This window comes from Rhincodon typus, chromosome 5 (assembly GCF_021869965.1).
Source record: "Rhincodon typus isolate 14 chromosome 5, sRhiTyp1.1, whole genome shotgun sequence".
In the NCBI taxonomy this organism is placed as follows: Eukaryota; Metazoa; Chordata; class Chondrichthyes; order Orectolobiformes; family Rhincodontidae; genus Rhincodon; species Rhincodon typus.
The window spans coordinates 63,884,435-63,900,186 of NC_063336.1; the positions used below are offsets into that span (position 1 = coordinate 63,884,435).

A 15,752-nucleotide genomic window follows, 5' to 3' on the forward strand; every position below is an offset into this window, starting at 1 on the left:
TCTCTCAGACAACTTGGATACAGTTGGAAGGGAAGGATAGCGTCTCAGGGGGAAATAGCAGCAGCCAGGTCTGTGGCACAACAAATGTCTCTGCTGTAAAGCAGAGCATGGCTAAGTTGAAACAAGCAATTGTGATCGGCAACTCTCTAGTTAGGGGCATAGACCGGCATTTCTGCAGCCATGAGCAAGACCCGAGGATGGTGTGTTGCCTCCCTGGTGTCAGGGTCAAGGACACCTTGGAGCGGTTGCAGAATTTCTCAGGGGGTAGCATGAGCTGCCAGAGGTCGTTGTATACATTGGTACCAATGCCATTGGTAGAAAAACAGATGAGGTCCTGCAGGGTAAATATAGGGAGTTAGGACAGAGGTTAAATAGTAGGACTTCAAGGATAGTTATCTCTCGATTATTCCTGGTGCCATGTGCTAGTGAGAGTAAGAATAGGAGGATAGTGCATGTGAATGTGTGGCTGAGGAGCTGGGTCAGGGTTTAGGGATTCTGAATTTTGGATCATTGGGACCTCAGGCAAATGGGACTACTTCAGCTTAGGAAGTCTGCAGGACGAGCTGGGGTTAAAGGCCTGTTTACGTGTAGTATACATTTTTTTACTCTATGACTGCAAGCACAGACTTAAGTTGTAACAACTCTAGAACTAGTTCCTTGTCTTTAACAAATTCCTGTTACACAACCCTACATGAATGCTGAATCAAATCCAGCATCACAATTCTATTTATATTCAACCTAATAGTCCAGTCACTGGCAGAACAGATTTTTCCACTGGCCAGACAAAATATTCCCCTCTTATCCCCTTCTGATTTTACTGGCCAACCTTTTAAACAAAAATCCTTTTGTAACTAAGTTGACACAGGAATCCTTGGAGTGAGCAGAGGAGAGAATTTGTGTGGATGTGATGCTGCCTTTGGTGGCACCAACCATTGTATTCTTGTAAATACATTCGGATGTCCCAGATCCTCTTGGTGATTTACTGAGAGTGCATGAGATGAAGCGGGTCGGCTGGTAGGTGGTCAAGTCTTGCAAGTAGAAGGATCCTAGTTGGCAGGTGGTAGAGTAAGGGGTGTTCAGTGACAAGCAGGTCCAGCTGAATAGGAGAAAAGGTAGAGTATCAAGTGAGGGCTGAGGGGTCCTTGGAGGTTAAGAATGTATTGGGGGAGTAGCGGATGCCTGTTGCTTCAGTAGTGAGGTTGGATCAGGTGGTGCTAGAAGGTCATGGTGGGTTTGGCTGTTGTCAGAAGGTCAGGGAGTGGTCACAGCACCATGGGTGTAATCTGGGAATCAGTGGAGGTTGGAGCAGAAGGGAGATGAGAGTAGGTCAGGTCATATCAGGAGCTGTGGACTTCACTGTGTCGGGAACAGAGTTAGAGTTAGGTGTTGTTGGAGGTTTGTGGAGGGCTAGGGCAGAGTTACCAGGGCCAGGGTGTCAGTTCTTTACTTATTCAGAAATTAGACATTGTGTATTTTGGGGACTGACACCATAACTATGGTAAGGTCTGAGCGTTTCATATATATATTAGCACACGTAACATGCAACAAAGATAAGGTTCTTGTTTAGAGGGATGTCTTGACATTTATTGACAACATCATTTATTTACACTGTTGTAAGATCTCAGATTTAGAGAGTCTGGGTTCTGCGCTTACCAAAGCACTACCTGACTGTAATGTGTTGGACACGATACTTCCCTCAGCAGTTTGCTTTAAACACTTGCATCAATACTAGCATTTAATCCTTATGATCCATCAAAGCTAACGTCAATTTATAATAGATTAAAGACAAAATACCAAATTTTGATTAATATGGATCCAAAAGACACACTCCTATTTATTAATTTCTCTCAGTTATATAGTTTCCATCACAATAACTGCACTCAAGCACTTATTGTAAACAGTGACCAGTAGAAATCTTAGAATGACTTGGAAAATTTGTATGATCTGCCTCTATAGCATGCTAAAGAACACTTGTCACTGTATCTTGGCACATGTGACAACAATAAATCAAACTCAAACTCAGACTCAATATCTTTTTCTCTAACAGAGTATTCCTGTTTAGTACTGAAAGCTGCTTTAACTCATTATGTGCTTGTAGAGATTGGAACCAGGGCCAGGTAGATCTTATTGATTATGAGATCCTTGGTTGGCCCAGGTTAATAACCCCAATCAGGAAGCCCTGGCTGACAGATATAAACAGAAAATTCAGAAGCTTTCCTCAGTCTAGAGACTGGCTTTGAGCTGGCTGGTCAGAGCCCATGTTTTGTGCACATGTAAACAAAGGGTGACTTGGTGATGGGATACTGGCCTCTGTGCAGTTATTTCAGTGCTAATCGCACAAACACCAAGATACATTGGAATGCATGGGAAGTGAGAACCCATATTTCCACAGCTCACTTCTTCCATTTTCTCTCCTGCTCTCTCCCAAAAATGATGCATCCATGCATATTAAACTCCTAGTTCCATCTAAATTTAGGCACATTTCTATTCTAATGTTGTTTGTATCAACTCCTGCCAGTAAGTTTGCTGTTACACTCATCTTGCACAATCCTCACACATCCACAACAGCTTATCAGAAGCCACTATGTGACATTTGTCATCCAAATACAAGTAGGTAGACTCCTTTTCCTATTGCCCTCCACTTTGTCTTCTAGAAGAGATTACCCTGTCTTTTCAGTTCTGATCAAGCAACTGAAATACTGTCATTTTCTTTTCTGTAAGTTACTTTTTACAGTTATTTATGCTCTTGCAATTTTAAATACATTTTTCTTCTGGTCCCTCTAAGAAATTTTAGCATACTTAGCAGCCACAGATCTTTACATATCGTCCAAGTTTCTGAGGAATACATGAATGTGGATAGAATCTAGCATGTTAGAAGATTTTCCTTGTTACAAGCTTGAGTTTTCTTTTGTTAACACATCCTTCATCTTCATGAAACGACTTCTGACTATCTCTATCCTTCTTTTAACTGCTACGTTACATTTGCCAACTTCTGTTATCATATGCTCTAAATAGAACAGCGTATCTACTTATTGTACGTCAATCTTCACTCTAGTTGCTTTTAATGTATTCCTTCTGATTATCATTTTTTATTGTCTTTTTGGTGCTCATTCTCAATCTATATGCTAAACATTAAAATTTTATATTTTGTAGGGTCTTTTCTAATTCCACAACTAGTGCCATGTTGTCAGCATGCTGCAAGTTTGTTATGTTCTTGCTTCTAATGTTTACCTCTGGAAGTACAATTAATTCCCTGAATGTTTATTCTTGTACAGATTGAAGAATTTTGGTGACAGTATGCAGCCTTGGTGTATTCATCTCTTCAGCTGAAACATATTTTATTTTACTTTATCCAGCTTAATGCTTGCCATTTGGTATAAATATAGCCTCTGAATAATTCTGACATCTTTAATGCAATGTCACATTTCAGTAACACATTTGTTAACTTTTTGTGATGAACTCAATCAAGGCCTTTATCATAGTCTATAGAACAGAGGTTCTGATTTATTTCTAGACATCTTTGGAACATTGTACTTAGGTTAAATATCCCATCTCTTGTTACTACTCCAAGTACAAATCCAAACCCTGATTTTAAAAGTAATTATTTATTTTTTCATCTTTAAAATTATAACCTGCCCTTCAATGTCTGTAGTTTTAACATTGACTACCCAATAGGATAAATAAGTAAATGGAAACAAGCAGGCTAACTGTTCAGTTTTAACTCGAATAGATGTATTATCACATTCTCTTTTTTCCTCTAGTTTCAAACCTAAGCCTTCCTCGACCTTGCTATATTTTGGGTTTGTTCCTTCTGCAGGGACATTGTTGCTGCCTTAGATCTAACACAGGCTATCCCTTTGCTACATACTTCTGATATTCAAAATATTGCCCCAATACCCCAAGAACGTAATGCCTTTCTTCCTGTAACACAATTGCAAGCATATGGGGTGTCCTCACATAAAGCTGGGTTGTGATCCTGAAATGGTGACTTTAACTAAAAAGACTTTAAGTGAAGCGTTGATTCTCTTAGAAATCAATGTCAAGGCTAAAATTAGATGGGATATTTAACCTAAGTACAATGTTCTAAAGATGTCTAGAAATAAATCAGAACCTCTGTTCTATAGACTATGATAAAGGCCTTGATTGAGTTCATCACAAAAAGTTAACAAATGTGTTACTGAAATGTGACATTGCATTAAAGATGTCAGAATTATTCAGAGGCTATATTTATACCAAATGGCAAGCATTGAGCTGGATAAAGTAAAATAAAATATGTTTCAGCTGAAGAGATGAATACACCAAGGCTGCATACTGTCACCAAAATTCTTCAATCTGTACAAAATTAGGTTCATAGGAACTTCATTCACGGAAAAATAAAAATCATTTCTGTGTGCCTTCTAAATTAATATACAGTTCCATGTGTACTTTAAAAGGCTAAATTCCTACATTGGTAAATGAAATAGTTAAATATTCCTAATTTCTTCTTTAAAACCTTCAAGGTACTTCTACTATGTCACAAAACAAAAATTGCCAGAGAAACTCAGCAGGTCTGGCAGCATCTATGGAGAGAAAGCAGGGCTAATATTTTAAGTCCGGTGACCCTTCTTCAGAATTGATAGTAGCTAGGAAAAGGTGGTATATATGCTGAGGAGAGGGATAAGTGGGGGAGCAGGAGTGAATAGATAGGCAGAGATGGATGCCAGAGAGAGAGAGAAAAAATAACAGGCAAACAAAGGGATGAATGATAATACGCCAGGAAGAAAAGCTGAGAATGACGACCATAAGTAAATGAAAATGTGTTGGCTGTGCCGAAAGTAGCCCATGTCACGACAGGACCTGGGGTGTAGGGGTGGGTAAAGGACATCATTGATTTCAAAGTGGACCATGAATTTTGGCAGCTCTGTCTCATTTCTGTCATTTATCCTGACATAAAAGAGGCAATATACTGTCAATGATTGCTAAAATGACTAAACAAACTCCTAATTATAGAATCTTCCAAAATTATCTTCTTTCTATTCTTATAGTTCATTCTTTCCAGGTTATATAGTTTTTCACCCTGCAGTGCTGCTTTATAAACTAGATCATCCTCTCTTGAGTTGTTTGATCTCATTTCAGACGAAAGTTATAAAATTATTGCACAAATCCAGCATCCCAGATTTTTATGTATCAATTTCCATGATACTGCCATAGGATAATCATACAGTTCTTTAGTTGTACATTATTCTTATACCCTCAACTGCACAATGTTATCTTGTTGGTGACTATGAGCTTCATCTAAAAATCCCTGACCATTTTAATTGCTATGCTATGTGGCTATTTGTTTTTGAAACATTGAAATCTTCTCTAGTTTCTGATTTTCAGGCACTTTGTAGAGCCCGTAGATGAACTGGAGATTTTGATGGGCCACATGTTGTACTCCATGCCTATCACTAGGCTACAATGCCATCCTTTTGTATTTCACCTGAAAAGTGTTAACTTGAATGCCCACTGACACCAAATCCACACAAGCAGCTCACTCTTCAAACTCAATTCACATGAAACAGCAAAATCCAGTCCAACAGCATCTCAAGCCTAAATTCACACTTACGATAAACTACCTTCTCTCAGTTTTTGGGAGCATAGCTTGTGATGTGCAATCTACATCTAGATCTATTAAGATAAAGAGCATTCAAACATTGTACTGTCTTGTTTAAATGATTTTAGTGTGCAAACTAGTATGGACTGGCTACACACGTGACTAGCATATTTCACTTAGCCAGAATGTCTTAAAGACAGTGGGCTCTAGAGAGAAGGTGCATTTGTTATTTAGAAGTGCTGCAGACTGTAGAAGACTTAGAAATAAACAAAAACAAAGAAAATAGAGCAACAGTTAAAAGGAATGGTAGTCAGATTTTCTGACTTGGAACTGAAGATATTAGCTGAATTGAACTGAGTTTCCTCAGCTTCTCTGGCAAGCTTCCACCAATAATTACAATGGTTCTGAAATGGGCCAAGACTTAGATATGCCAAGTTCCAACCACAACTGGAATTTTTCACTTGAGTTTGCAAAATTATAAACTTCTGCCCATCCATCACAAGGCTAGTGACTTAGAGCTTGAGTTTGAAAATAGGAATTCCTGCTTTCCCAAGGCAAATAATGAAAAGAGCTGTTCCTGTGGACACACAGGTATCATCCACTCCAGGAAATGGGCAACTGTTATATTCCAGAATTTTTGGTCATTTCTGTTAATTAGGTGCAAATCAGGCATTCTCCTGTTGACTCTGAATTCTCCTTTGGGAATGACAGTGGAAGCTATCATTGTGTTCAGGCAATTAATCTTTATGCCCGGATCTTTTCCATTCTATACTTATCATACTCCTGTTCGCTTACAGAGTTTCTGTTTGAAAAATCTTTTTCAGAGATCCAAAGACATTCAATTTCTGTGGTGGTGGAAATCATGGCTATGATAATGAATACAAAAGCATGCAAGTAAGTACTGTACATGTATAACTTGCAACCGCCATATTGGGAGATTGTCTTCTCTGTCCTGGGTAAAGCTAGAATGCATTCTTTATAAATATGGTATAGTTTTGGAACACAACTACCCAACTTCCAACTGACATGCTTGGGTTATTTTCCTGTGTGTGCATTCTTTATCATCCATCATAAATATGTATAGGAAGATTATTTATCATTGACATTGTCATAGAACAGAACTTTGTAATTATCTTTCAGTCCCACTTACACATATCACAAAGATGGCTGTTGTGGGAAGTGGGTAATTTCAGATGTATGCAGCCGGATATGGGCCTCAATTTACACAACCCTGCATCTGACAATGGGCTCATGTAACCGCAGAATGGTTGATGCTGATGCTGATGCTGATGCTGATGCTGATGCTGATACAGAGGAGATGTAATTTTATTAGTCCTTTTTTTTTAACAGCAGCAAACTTCACCTTCTGGGAATGCATATTAAAATGTTTGGATTACAATGTCCACAAACCTCTGACCATGATGAGACAATTGTGTGGAATGAGCACCTGAATTTCCAAAATGCACTTTCAAAAGTGAGGGACGCACAGGAATGACATTATTTTAGAGTACCAAAATTGACAAAGCTACTTAACCATCTTGAGTAGAAAAATATAAAACTGTTATCATCAGGGATTTCTGCCAAATCACCAAAAGTTCTTGTAAGTAATTAAATGCAAACCAGAATTTCTTTTTGAAGTCATGGGGCCCCTAAGTGTCCACTAAAATTTTCTGTTGCAGATTTTACTACAGAATTAGGCCTTGTGCTCACAGGAAATTTTCTTTTACAAGCTCTGAGGACAACAGTTCACATTTAATATATGTTTTCTCCAGGTAATGAACAAAGTAATGCATTTTTGAGCTATTCGTAGTAACTATGTTTTTCCTTGATGGTATATTTTAGGCTGTCTTCATAGGTAATGGGCCAGGCTTCAAATATAATACCATGGTTGATCCATTTGATAATATTGAACTCTACAACCTAATGTGTGGTACGTACTTTCACTTAAATAAACATATTCATAGCACAAAAATTTTACTTCAGCTCCAACTTACTGCTGATCTATCGCTGAAAGTTGGATATAAAATGTAACATTATGTCTGTTTTTGTATGGTAAGAATTCATCGGAAGGCACATATCTTCAATAGTGCTGCAGTGATTCAGAATGTCCGTCAGGATAAATGATTAACAGTAGTGAAGCAAAGTGTCCTGAAGGAAATCTATCTCATCGCTGAGGACTGAAAAAGATCATGAAATAATAGGGTAATTATTTTTGTGTGATGACATCCACATACGCCCCAGTGCAGATGTGAAACAGTAACATTTCATTTTCTCGGGGGTAAACATGATGGGACAGATAAAGACTGCAAATAGGTGTGATTTATTTTTAGGGTACTCTATATTTCACTTACCTGTACCATCTTGCTATGATTTTACTCCCACTTCCCATTTCCTCACCAAGCTCATTCTGCTTGCAATAAAACAAGGATGTGAAATATCATTATTAGGAGTACTAAAATAAATATTTCAGGTGGCCAACTTCACATACAATAAAATACTTGCAGTGGAATAATGGCATTTCGGACTATTCTGCCAAGTATTGTAACTTAGAATTCAACATCAGTTTCTGTTTTATTACTGTTACTTGCAACTTATATTCGAACTATGTTTCAGCTCTGGGCTGAAAGATGAAATACCATTTCATGTTTGGTGCCTGTCAGACTATGTTGTGCAAGTGCCAGCAAGTTGTGACCTTTTTTTTTGTTACTTTTTGTCAAGACTGTACATTTTCTGCTAACAAGGCAGTGCTTCTCCAAGGAATTATAAGGAAGTCAACTCTGTGAAAGTGACTATTCGGCAATAACCTCAATAAAAAGAGACAAATTATGTATGATTTGCTGGTAATTTGGAACTAGAAATCCAGAGACTGAGGCTAATGCTCTGGGGACATGACTTTGAAACCCATCACGGCACATGGTGAAATTGGAATTAAATATTAAAACAACATTGGAATTGATAGACTCTTACCTGCCCTCTGAAATAGTCTGGCAAGCCACTCAATTCAAGAACAGTTAGGGATGGGCAACAAATGCTGATCTTGGGGCAACTATGCCCATTCCGTTAAGGAATAAACAAAATAGAAAATATAAACTTGATACTCCATGTACTCCCAGTCTGAAAAATAAATAACCGTGTAATCTAATGCAGATGAACATTAAGTCAGATCTTATGCTGAGTAGTTGAGCCAGAGGACATTGAGATTCCCAGTGTCATAATTTAGAAAACTTGTTTTAATTTCATAATATCTACAACGAAAGCTTACTTTTAGATAACTCCTTCAAAGTGATAAAACATCCCAACGCATTTTACAGGAATATTAGCAAACAAAATTCATCAGAGTCGTAGGCTTTGAAATTTGTCTGATTTTATATGAAATAATTACAGTAATATAATAATATAAGAATATCAGAGACCATTACCTTGATACTTAGCTTCACAACTACAAAAGGATCAAGAATTGCAAAGTAGAATCTGATGCAGCAGTTATAACACTATTCCTTCTGACATCTGGCCCGTCATGTTTAGGTTGATGTTCTGATATGACTGCAGGCAGCAGCTGCCAAATGCTTAGACCCCAATGGTATTAAAATGAGAAGCATGTACCTGTCAGAAACTACTGTCGAATAGAGTCATAGAGTCATACAGCACGGAAGCAGACGCTTCGGGCCAACTCATACATGCTGACGAGCTATCCTAATCTGACCTAGTCTCATTTGCCAGCATTCAGCCCATATCTCTCTAAACACTCATACAGATGCCTTTTAAATGTTTTATTTGTACCAGCCTCCACCACTTCCTCTGGCAGCTCATTCCATACATGTGCCACCCTCTGCATGAAAAAGTCGCCCCTTAGGTCCCTTTTAAATCTTTCCCCTCTCCTTAAACCTATGCCCTATAGTTTTGGACTCCCCTGCCCTAAGAAGAAGACCTTGACTATTCACCCTATCCATGCCCCTCATGATTTTATAAACCTCTAAAGGTCACCCCTTAGTCTCTGATGCTCCAGGGAAAAAGCCCCAGCCTATTCAGCCTCTTCATATGGCTCAACCCCCCCCGTCCTGGCAAAATCCTTTTAAATCTTTTCTGCAACCTCGCAAGTTTAACAACGTCCTTCCCATATCAGGGCAACCAGAATTGTTTGCAATATTCTAAAAGTGGTCTCATCAATGTCCTGTATAACCATAATATGACATCCCATGCGAATCACCTTCTTCACCACCCTGTTTACCTGCAACTCAACTTTCAAGGATCTATGCACCCTCAACTCCAGGTCTCTGTTCAGCAACACTTTCAGGGTCCTACCATTAACTGTATAATTCCTGTCCTGGTTTGCCTTACCAAAATACAACACTTCACATTTATCTAAATTAAACTGCATCTGCCACTCGGCCCATTGGCCCATCTGATCAAGGTTGTACACTGAGATAATCTTTTTCACTGTCCACTACACCACCTATTTTGGTGTCTTCTACAAACTTACTACCTATAGCTCCTATATTCACATCCAAATTGTTTATATAAATGATGAAAAACAATGGATCCAGCACTGATCCTTCTGGCACATGGCTGGTCATAAGCCTCCAAGTCCCACCTTCACATTGAGAACAACCTCTATCATGTTGTGTGGCACTGTCACTGTGCTAAATGGGACAGACTTTGCACAGATCTAGTAACTCAAGACTGGGCATCCATGAGGCGCTGTGGGCCATCAGCAGCAGCAGAATTGTACTCCAGCACAATCTGTAACCTCATGGCCCAGTATATCCCTCATTCAACCATTACCATCAAGCCAGGGGATCAACCCTGGTTCAATGAAGATTGCAGGAGGGCATGCCAGGAGCAGCACTAGGCATACCTGAAGATGAGGTGTCAACCTTGTGAAGCCACCAAACAGGACTACTTGCATGCCAAAGAGTATAAGCAGCAAGTGACAGACAGAGTTAAGTGATCGCACAACCAATGGATCAGATCTAAGCTCTGCAGTCCTGCCACGTCCAGTCATGAATGGTGGTGGACAATTCAACAACTCACTGGAGGAGGAGGCTCCACAAATATCCCCATCCTCAATAATGGAAGAGCCCAGCACATCAGTGCAAAAGATAAAGTTGAAGCATCCGCAGCAATCTTCAGCCAGAAGTGCTGAGTGGATGATCCATCTCGGCCTCCTCCAGTAGTCCCCAACATTACAGATACCAGTCTTCAGCCAATTCGATTCACTCCACACAAAAGCAAGAAACGGTTGGAGACACTGGATACTGCAAAGGCCACGGGCCCTGACAACATTCCAACAATAGTACTGAAGACTTATGCTCCAGAATGTGCCACTCTCCAAGCCAAGCTGTTCTCGTACAGTTACAACACTGATTTCTACCCGACAATATGGAAAATTGCCCAGCTATGTCCTGTACATAAAATGCAGGACAAATCCAATCCGGCCAATTACCACCCTATCAGTCTATTCTCAATCATTAGGGAAGTGATGGAAGGTGTCATCAACAGTGCTACCAAGCAGCATCTGCTCAGCAATAACCTGCTCAGTGATGCCCAGTTGGGTACCGCCAGGGCCACTCAGCTCCTGACCTCATTACAGCCTTGGTTCAAGCATGGGCAAAAGAGATGAATTCTATAGGTGAGGCAGGAGTGACAGCCCTTGACATCAAGGCTGTATTCAATTGAGTGTGACATCAAGGAGCCCTTGCAAAACTGGGATCAATGGGTATCAGGAGCAAACTCTCCACTGTTTAAAGTCACACCTGACACATCGGAAGATAGTCATAGTTGTTGGAGGTCTGTCATCTCAGCTCCAGGACATCTCTGCAGGAGTTCATCAGGGTCGTGTCCTTGGCCCAATCGTCTTCAGCTGCTTCATCAATGACCTTTCTTCTATCGTAAGGTCAGAAGTGGGAATGTTTGCTGATGATTGCACAATGTTCAGCATCATTTGTGACTCCTCAGATACTGAAGCAGTTCGTGTTCAAATGCAGCTAGATCTGGACAATATCCAGGCTTGGGCTGACAAGTGGCAAGTAACATCGGACCACACAAATGCCAGGCTATGACCATCACCAATAAGAGACAATTTAACCACTGCCACTTGGCATTCAATGGTGTTCCCATCACAGAATCCCCCACTATCAACATTCTGGGGATTATCATTGACCACAAACTCAACTGGACTCACCACATAAATGCAATGGCTACAAGAACAGGTTAGAAGCTAGGAATACTGCAGCAAGTAACGCACCTCCTGACTCTTCAAAACCTGTCCACTATCTATAAGGCACAGGTCAGGGGTGTGATGGAATACTCCCCACTTGCCTAGATTAGTGCAGCCCCCAACAAGAAGCTTGACACCATCCAGGACAAAATAGCCCTCCTGTTTGGCACTACATCCACAAGCATCAACTTCCTCCACCATCTATGCTCAGTAGCAGCAGTGTGTACTATCTACAAGATGCACTGCAGAAATTCACCCTAGATCCTCACACAGCACCTTTCAAACCCACGACCACTTTCATCTAGAAGGACAAGGGCAGCAGATATATGGGAATACCAATACCTTCAGGTTCTCCTCTAAGCCAATCACCAACCTGACTTGGAAATATACCACCATACCATCACTGTCACTGGGTCAAAATCCTGGAATTCCCTCCCTACTGGCATTGTAGGTCAACCCACAGCAGGAGGACTGCAGTGGTTCAGGAAGGCAGCTCACCATCACCTTCTCAAGGGCAACTAGGGATGGGCAATAAATGCTGGCCATCTAGCAACGCCCACATCCCACAAGTGAATTAAAAAAAAATCCATCCCTCTGCCTTCAAAGATCATTTAAAGATTTTAAAATCATTTTGTTCGGTTAGATGAAGCATGCATACTTTTTTTAAGACACGCTGCAGCCATTTCCAAGATCATCTTTCACTTCTGTTTCCTTATCCAGGCAGGCTGGGTTCCATAGACTGATCACTGAGTTGTTTGAAGTGCATGAGCAGCTTGCCAATGGATTGGTAATGAAGTCTAACCATGGAAATTGGCTACGCCTCTCGCCAATGGCATTGACTGGGTGTGGTCTACACTCAGCCTGCTTCACTTCTGCCAAAAACTCACAACCAACTCCAGAAACCTGACTAATGCCTCCTTGACATACAATAATGATGATGTTTTAAAAGCACTTTGGCTTTAAAACACTTTGGAACTTTCTGAGGTTGTTAAAGGTGTTTAATAATTGCAAGTTCTTCATCTACTAAATCTGTTTGTTCCTCAACTGGTTAAAAATCTGGTGCATCAAGGGCACTGCAGTTTTTTGAATTAATTCATGGGGTGTGGCTGTTGCTGGCTGGGCCAACATTTATTGTCTACTCCTCATTATACTTGAGAAAGTGGTGGTGACCTGCCTTCTTAAACCATTGCAGTTCATTTGGTACAATATATCTATTTAATGGCCCCAGAAAAATATTGCTTTCCATCGATATATTTCCATTACCCCAGAAATGTAGAAATCATGTTCCATGAAGCATTTGACAATTTCTGTCCAGAATTAATATTACATCATTTAAATAACATTTATGTGTAAGTTTTTCAAAGCTATGGTACACTGTAATTAAGCAATGCTTGTGTTGGAAGCTATGTATGTCCAAACCTTCGTTGTCTTGATGTAAGGAAATGAGTTGTGGCTAGGAAGATTATAGTATTTGAACCCAATAATACAAATACAGTTTTCTAACTGTTTTTATTCATTCTCAAGATTTGGCCATGACTGGCCAGTATTTATTACCTTCCCTAATTGCCCAGGGGCTAGTTACATGTCAACCACATTATTATGGGCTTGGAGTTACATGTAGGCCAGACCAGGTGAGGATGGCAGTTTCCTTCCCTAAAGGACATTTGTGAACCAGATGGGTTTTTCCAACAATTGGCAATAGTTTCATGGTCATCATTTGACCCCTACTTCTAGATATTTGTTGAATTCAAATTCCACCATCTGCCATGGCAGGATTTGACCCCAGAACATGACCAGGTTTCTGGATTAACAGTCTAGCGATAATGCCATTTGGCCATCACCTCCCCTAATTTATACTCCTGATTTTTAAACGACCTATTTGTTAAAGCGAAACCTGTTCTCGCAAATGTTAATCCACCAACTGAGGAAAAACAATACTGATATGTTGTGCAACATGGCCTCAGTGAATGTTGAGAGTCACATAACACTGTTCAGTAGTAATAATGGCAGCTACTGGCAGATCCTTAATGAAGAAAAAAAGGCAATGTTTTATAATTCTCTGTGGTAGGTTTGCAGATTGCTGGTGGCTGAGGTGAAGAGGGGTTCAGGAGGGGGCATAAAATGCATGTCATTGCTGCTGCCCACATATCAGGCCCCGACCTGGCAGCAATTTTACTGGTGGTCAAATAATTGCCACCTCACTGCAATTTGTAGACAAGTGGGAGGAGGATGGAGGGAAAAGCCCAGATGGTGATCCTCAGGTGGAAAAGTTGGAGGTCGCCTCATGGGCAATCCTTCCTGAACAACACCTCCATAATCTGCTCCCCTGGGCAAACCCTCCCCCTACTGGTCTTTGAAACCTGGCTCCTCTCCACCTATCCTCTCCTCTATCCCTCTTCTATCCGCCTCCCACTCTCTCCCTATTTATTTCAAAACCCCCTTCCCCTCCCCCTTTTCTGATGAAGGTTCTAGGCCCGAAACGTCAGCCTCTCTGCTCCTATGATGCTGCTTGGCCTGCTGTGTTCATCCAGCCCTGCACCTTGTTGTCTCCCATCTCCCCACTGTCCTGTCTGTATGGTCACAGAGTGTAGGTTTTAGGCGTGACATGAAACCAAAACTGGGGTATGCAGAAAGGGAAGAACTGACAATGCAAACTTTTAATTGTTTAGGTTGTAAATTAATGTTAATGTTATTTGCTCATGGGTCATGGTTATCACTGGCTAGGCCAGTATTCATTACCCATCCTTAATTGCTGAGAGGGAAGTAAAGAATCAACCACATTGCTGTGGGTCTGGAGTCACGTGTAGACCAGACCAGGTAGGGATGGCAACTTTCCCTTCCCCCAAGGACCTTTGAACCAGATGGGGTTTTAAGACAATTGGCAACAGTTACCTGGTAGCCATTAGGTTAGCTTTCTCATTCTTACTTTTATTGAATTGAAATTTCATCATCTGCCAAATTTGGATATAAACCCTTGCCCTGCCAGAACAGTAGCCTATGATTCTGGGTTACTAGTCTAGCAATCTTACCACTGCTCCACTGCCTCTCCTATATTTAAATTTTTAAAAATTACTTTTCATTTGTCCCTTTCTCTTCTCCATTTCTCTCTTTCTTGCCTCTCTTCTTTTTTCCATATCAAGCTTGATTTTAATTTAGAAGTTGCTGGAAAAGCTCAGCAGGTCTAGCAGCATCTGTGAAGAAAAAATCAGAGTTAACATTTTGGATCCAGTGACCCTTCCTCAGAACTGGCAATTTTCCAGCAACTTCTGTTTTTGTTCCTGATTTACAGCATCCGCAGTCCTTTCGGTTTTGATTTTAATTTACCCATTTCCTTGACCAATATATTGTCTGCTTCTGACTTTAACCTGATGTTTCATTGGCTAAGGAGGTGGACCAATAGTTTCGATGTTCAGGAGGACCTAGATGTCTCAGACATTGCAACTCTAGGACAAATTTACAATTTGTGTATTTGCAGCATTAAAATAATATGACCTGAGGAGTGAGAAAAAAGAAAAAGCATAGCATTCTTGCAATGCCTGCAGTTCCGGGCCATCAAACTCTGTTTTTTGAATTTATAGTCTGTTATTTCAACAGTGTGACTTCAGTTTGAGAATTTGAACCTCTTTTCCTGTGGTATATTTGAACCTATGACAGAAGTATCATGAAAAATATTTTGCAATTCCTCATCACATAGCACAGAGTTGAACTGTGTACAAAGTAACCAATGTCGTAAACCTAATGTAAACAAGTTCCCGATGGAATGGCAGTATTGTTTATTAGAGGATTATATATTACCTTGGCAGAGAAATATCATATTAAACAAGTATTTCAAAATTGATGAAATAATCAATAAGTCTGCCTTCATATGGCAATGTGTGACCATGGCTTCATGTCCTTGTGTGAGTGCTTAGCGTACTTCCAAGTGACTCATTGGTCGGCATTGCCAAGGCATTGACCTAC

General features: G+C 40.3%; 1 protein-coding gene across 1 annotated transcript in view; it reads left to right on the forward strand.

Moving 5' to 3' along the window:
* Nucleotides 1–15,752, forward strand: part of LOC109933524 (ectonucleotide pyrophosphatase/phosphodiesterase family member 3) — a 113,947-nt gene that overhangs the window by 49,915 nt on the left and 48,280 nt on the right. The window contains exons 15-16 of the mRNA XM_048597009.1: nucleotides 6,410–6,469; nucleotides 7,418–7,505. Of these exons, the coding sequence (XP_048452966.1) occupies nucleotides 6,410–6,469; nucleotides 7,418–7,505 (148 nt within the window). The remainder of the gene's footprint in view (nucleotides 1–6,409; nucleotides 6,470–7,417; nucleotides 7,506–15,752) is intronic.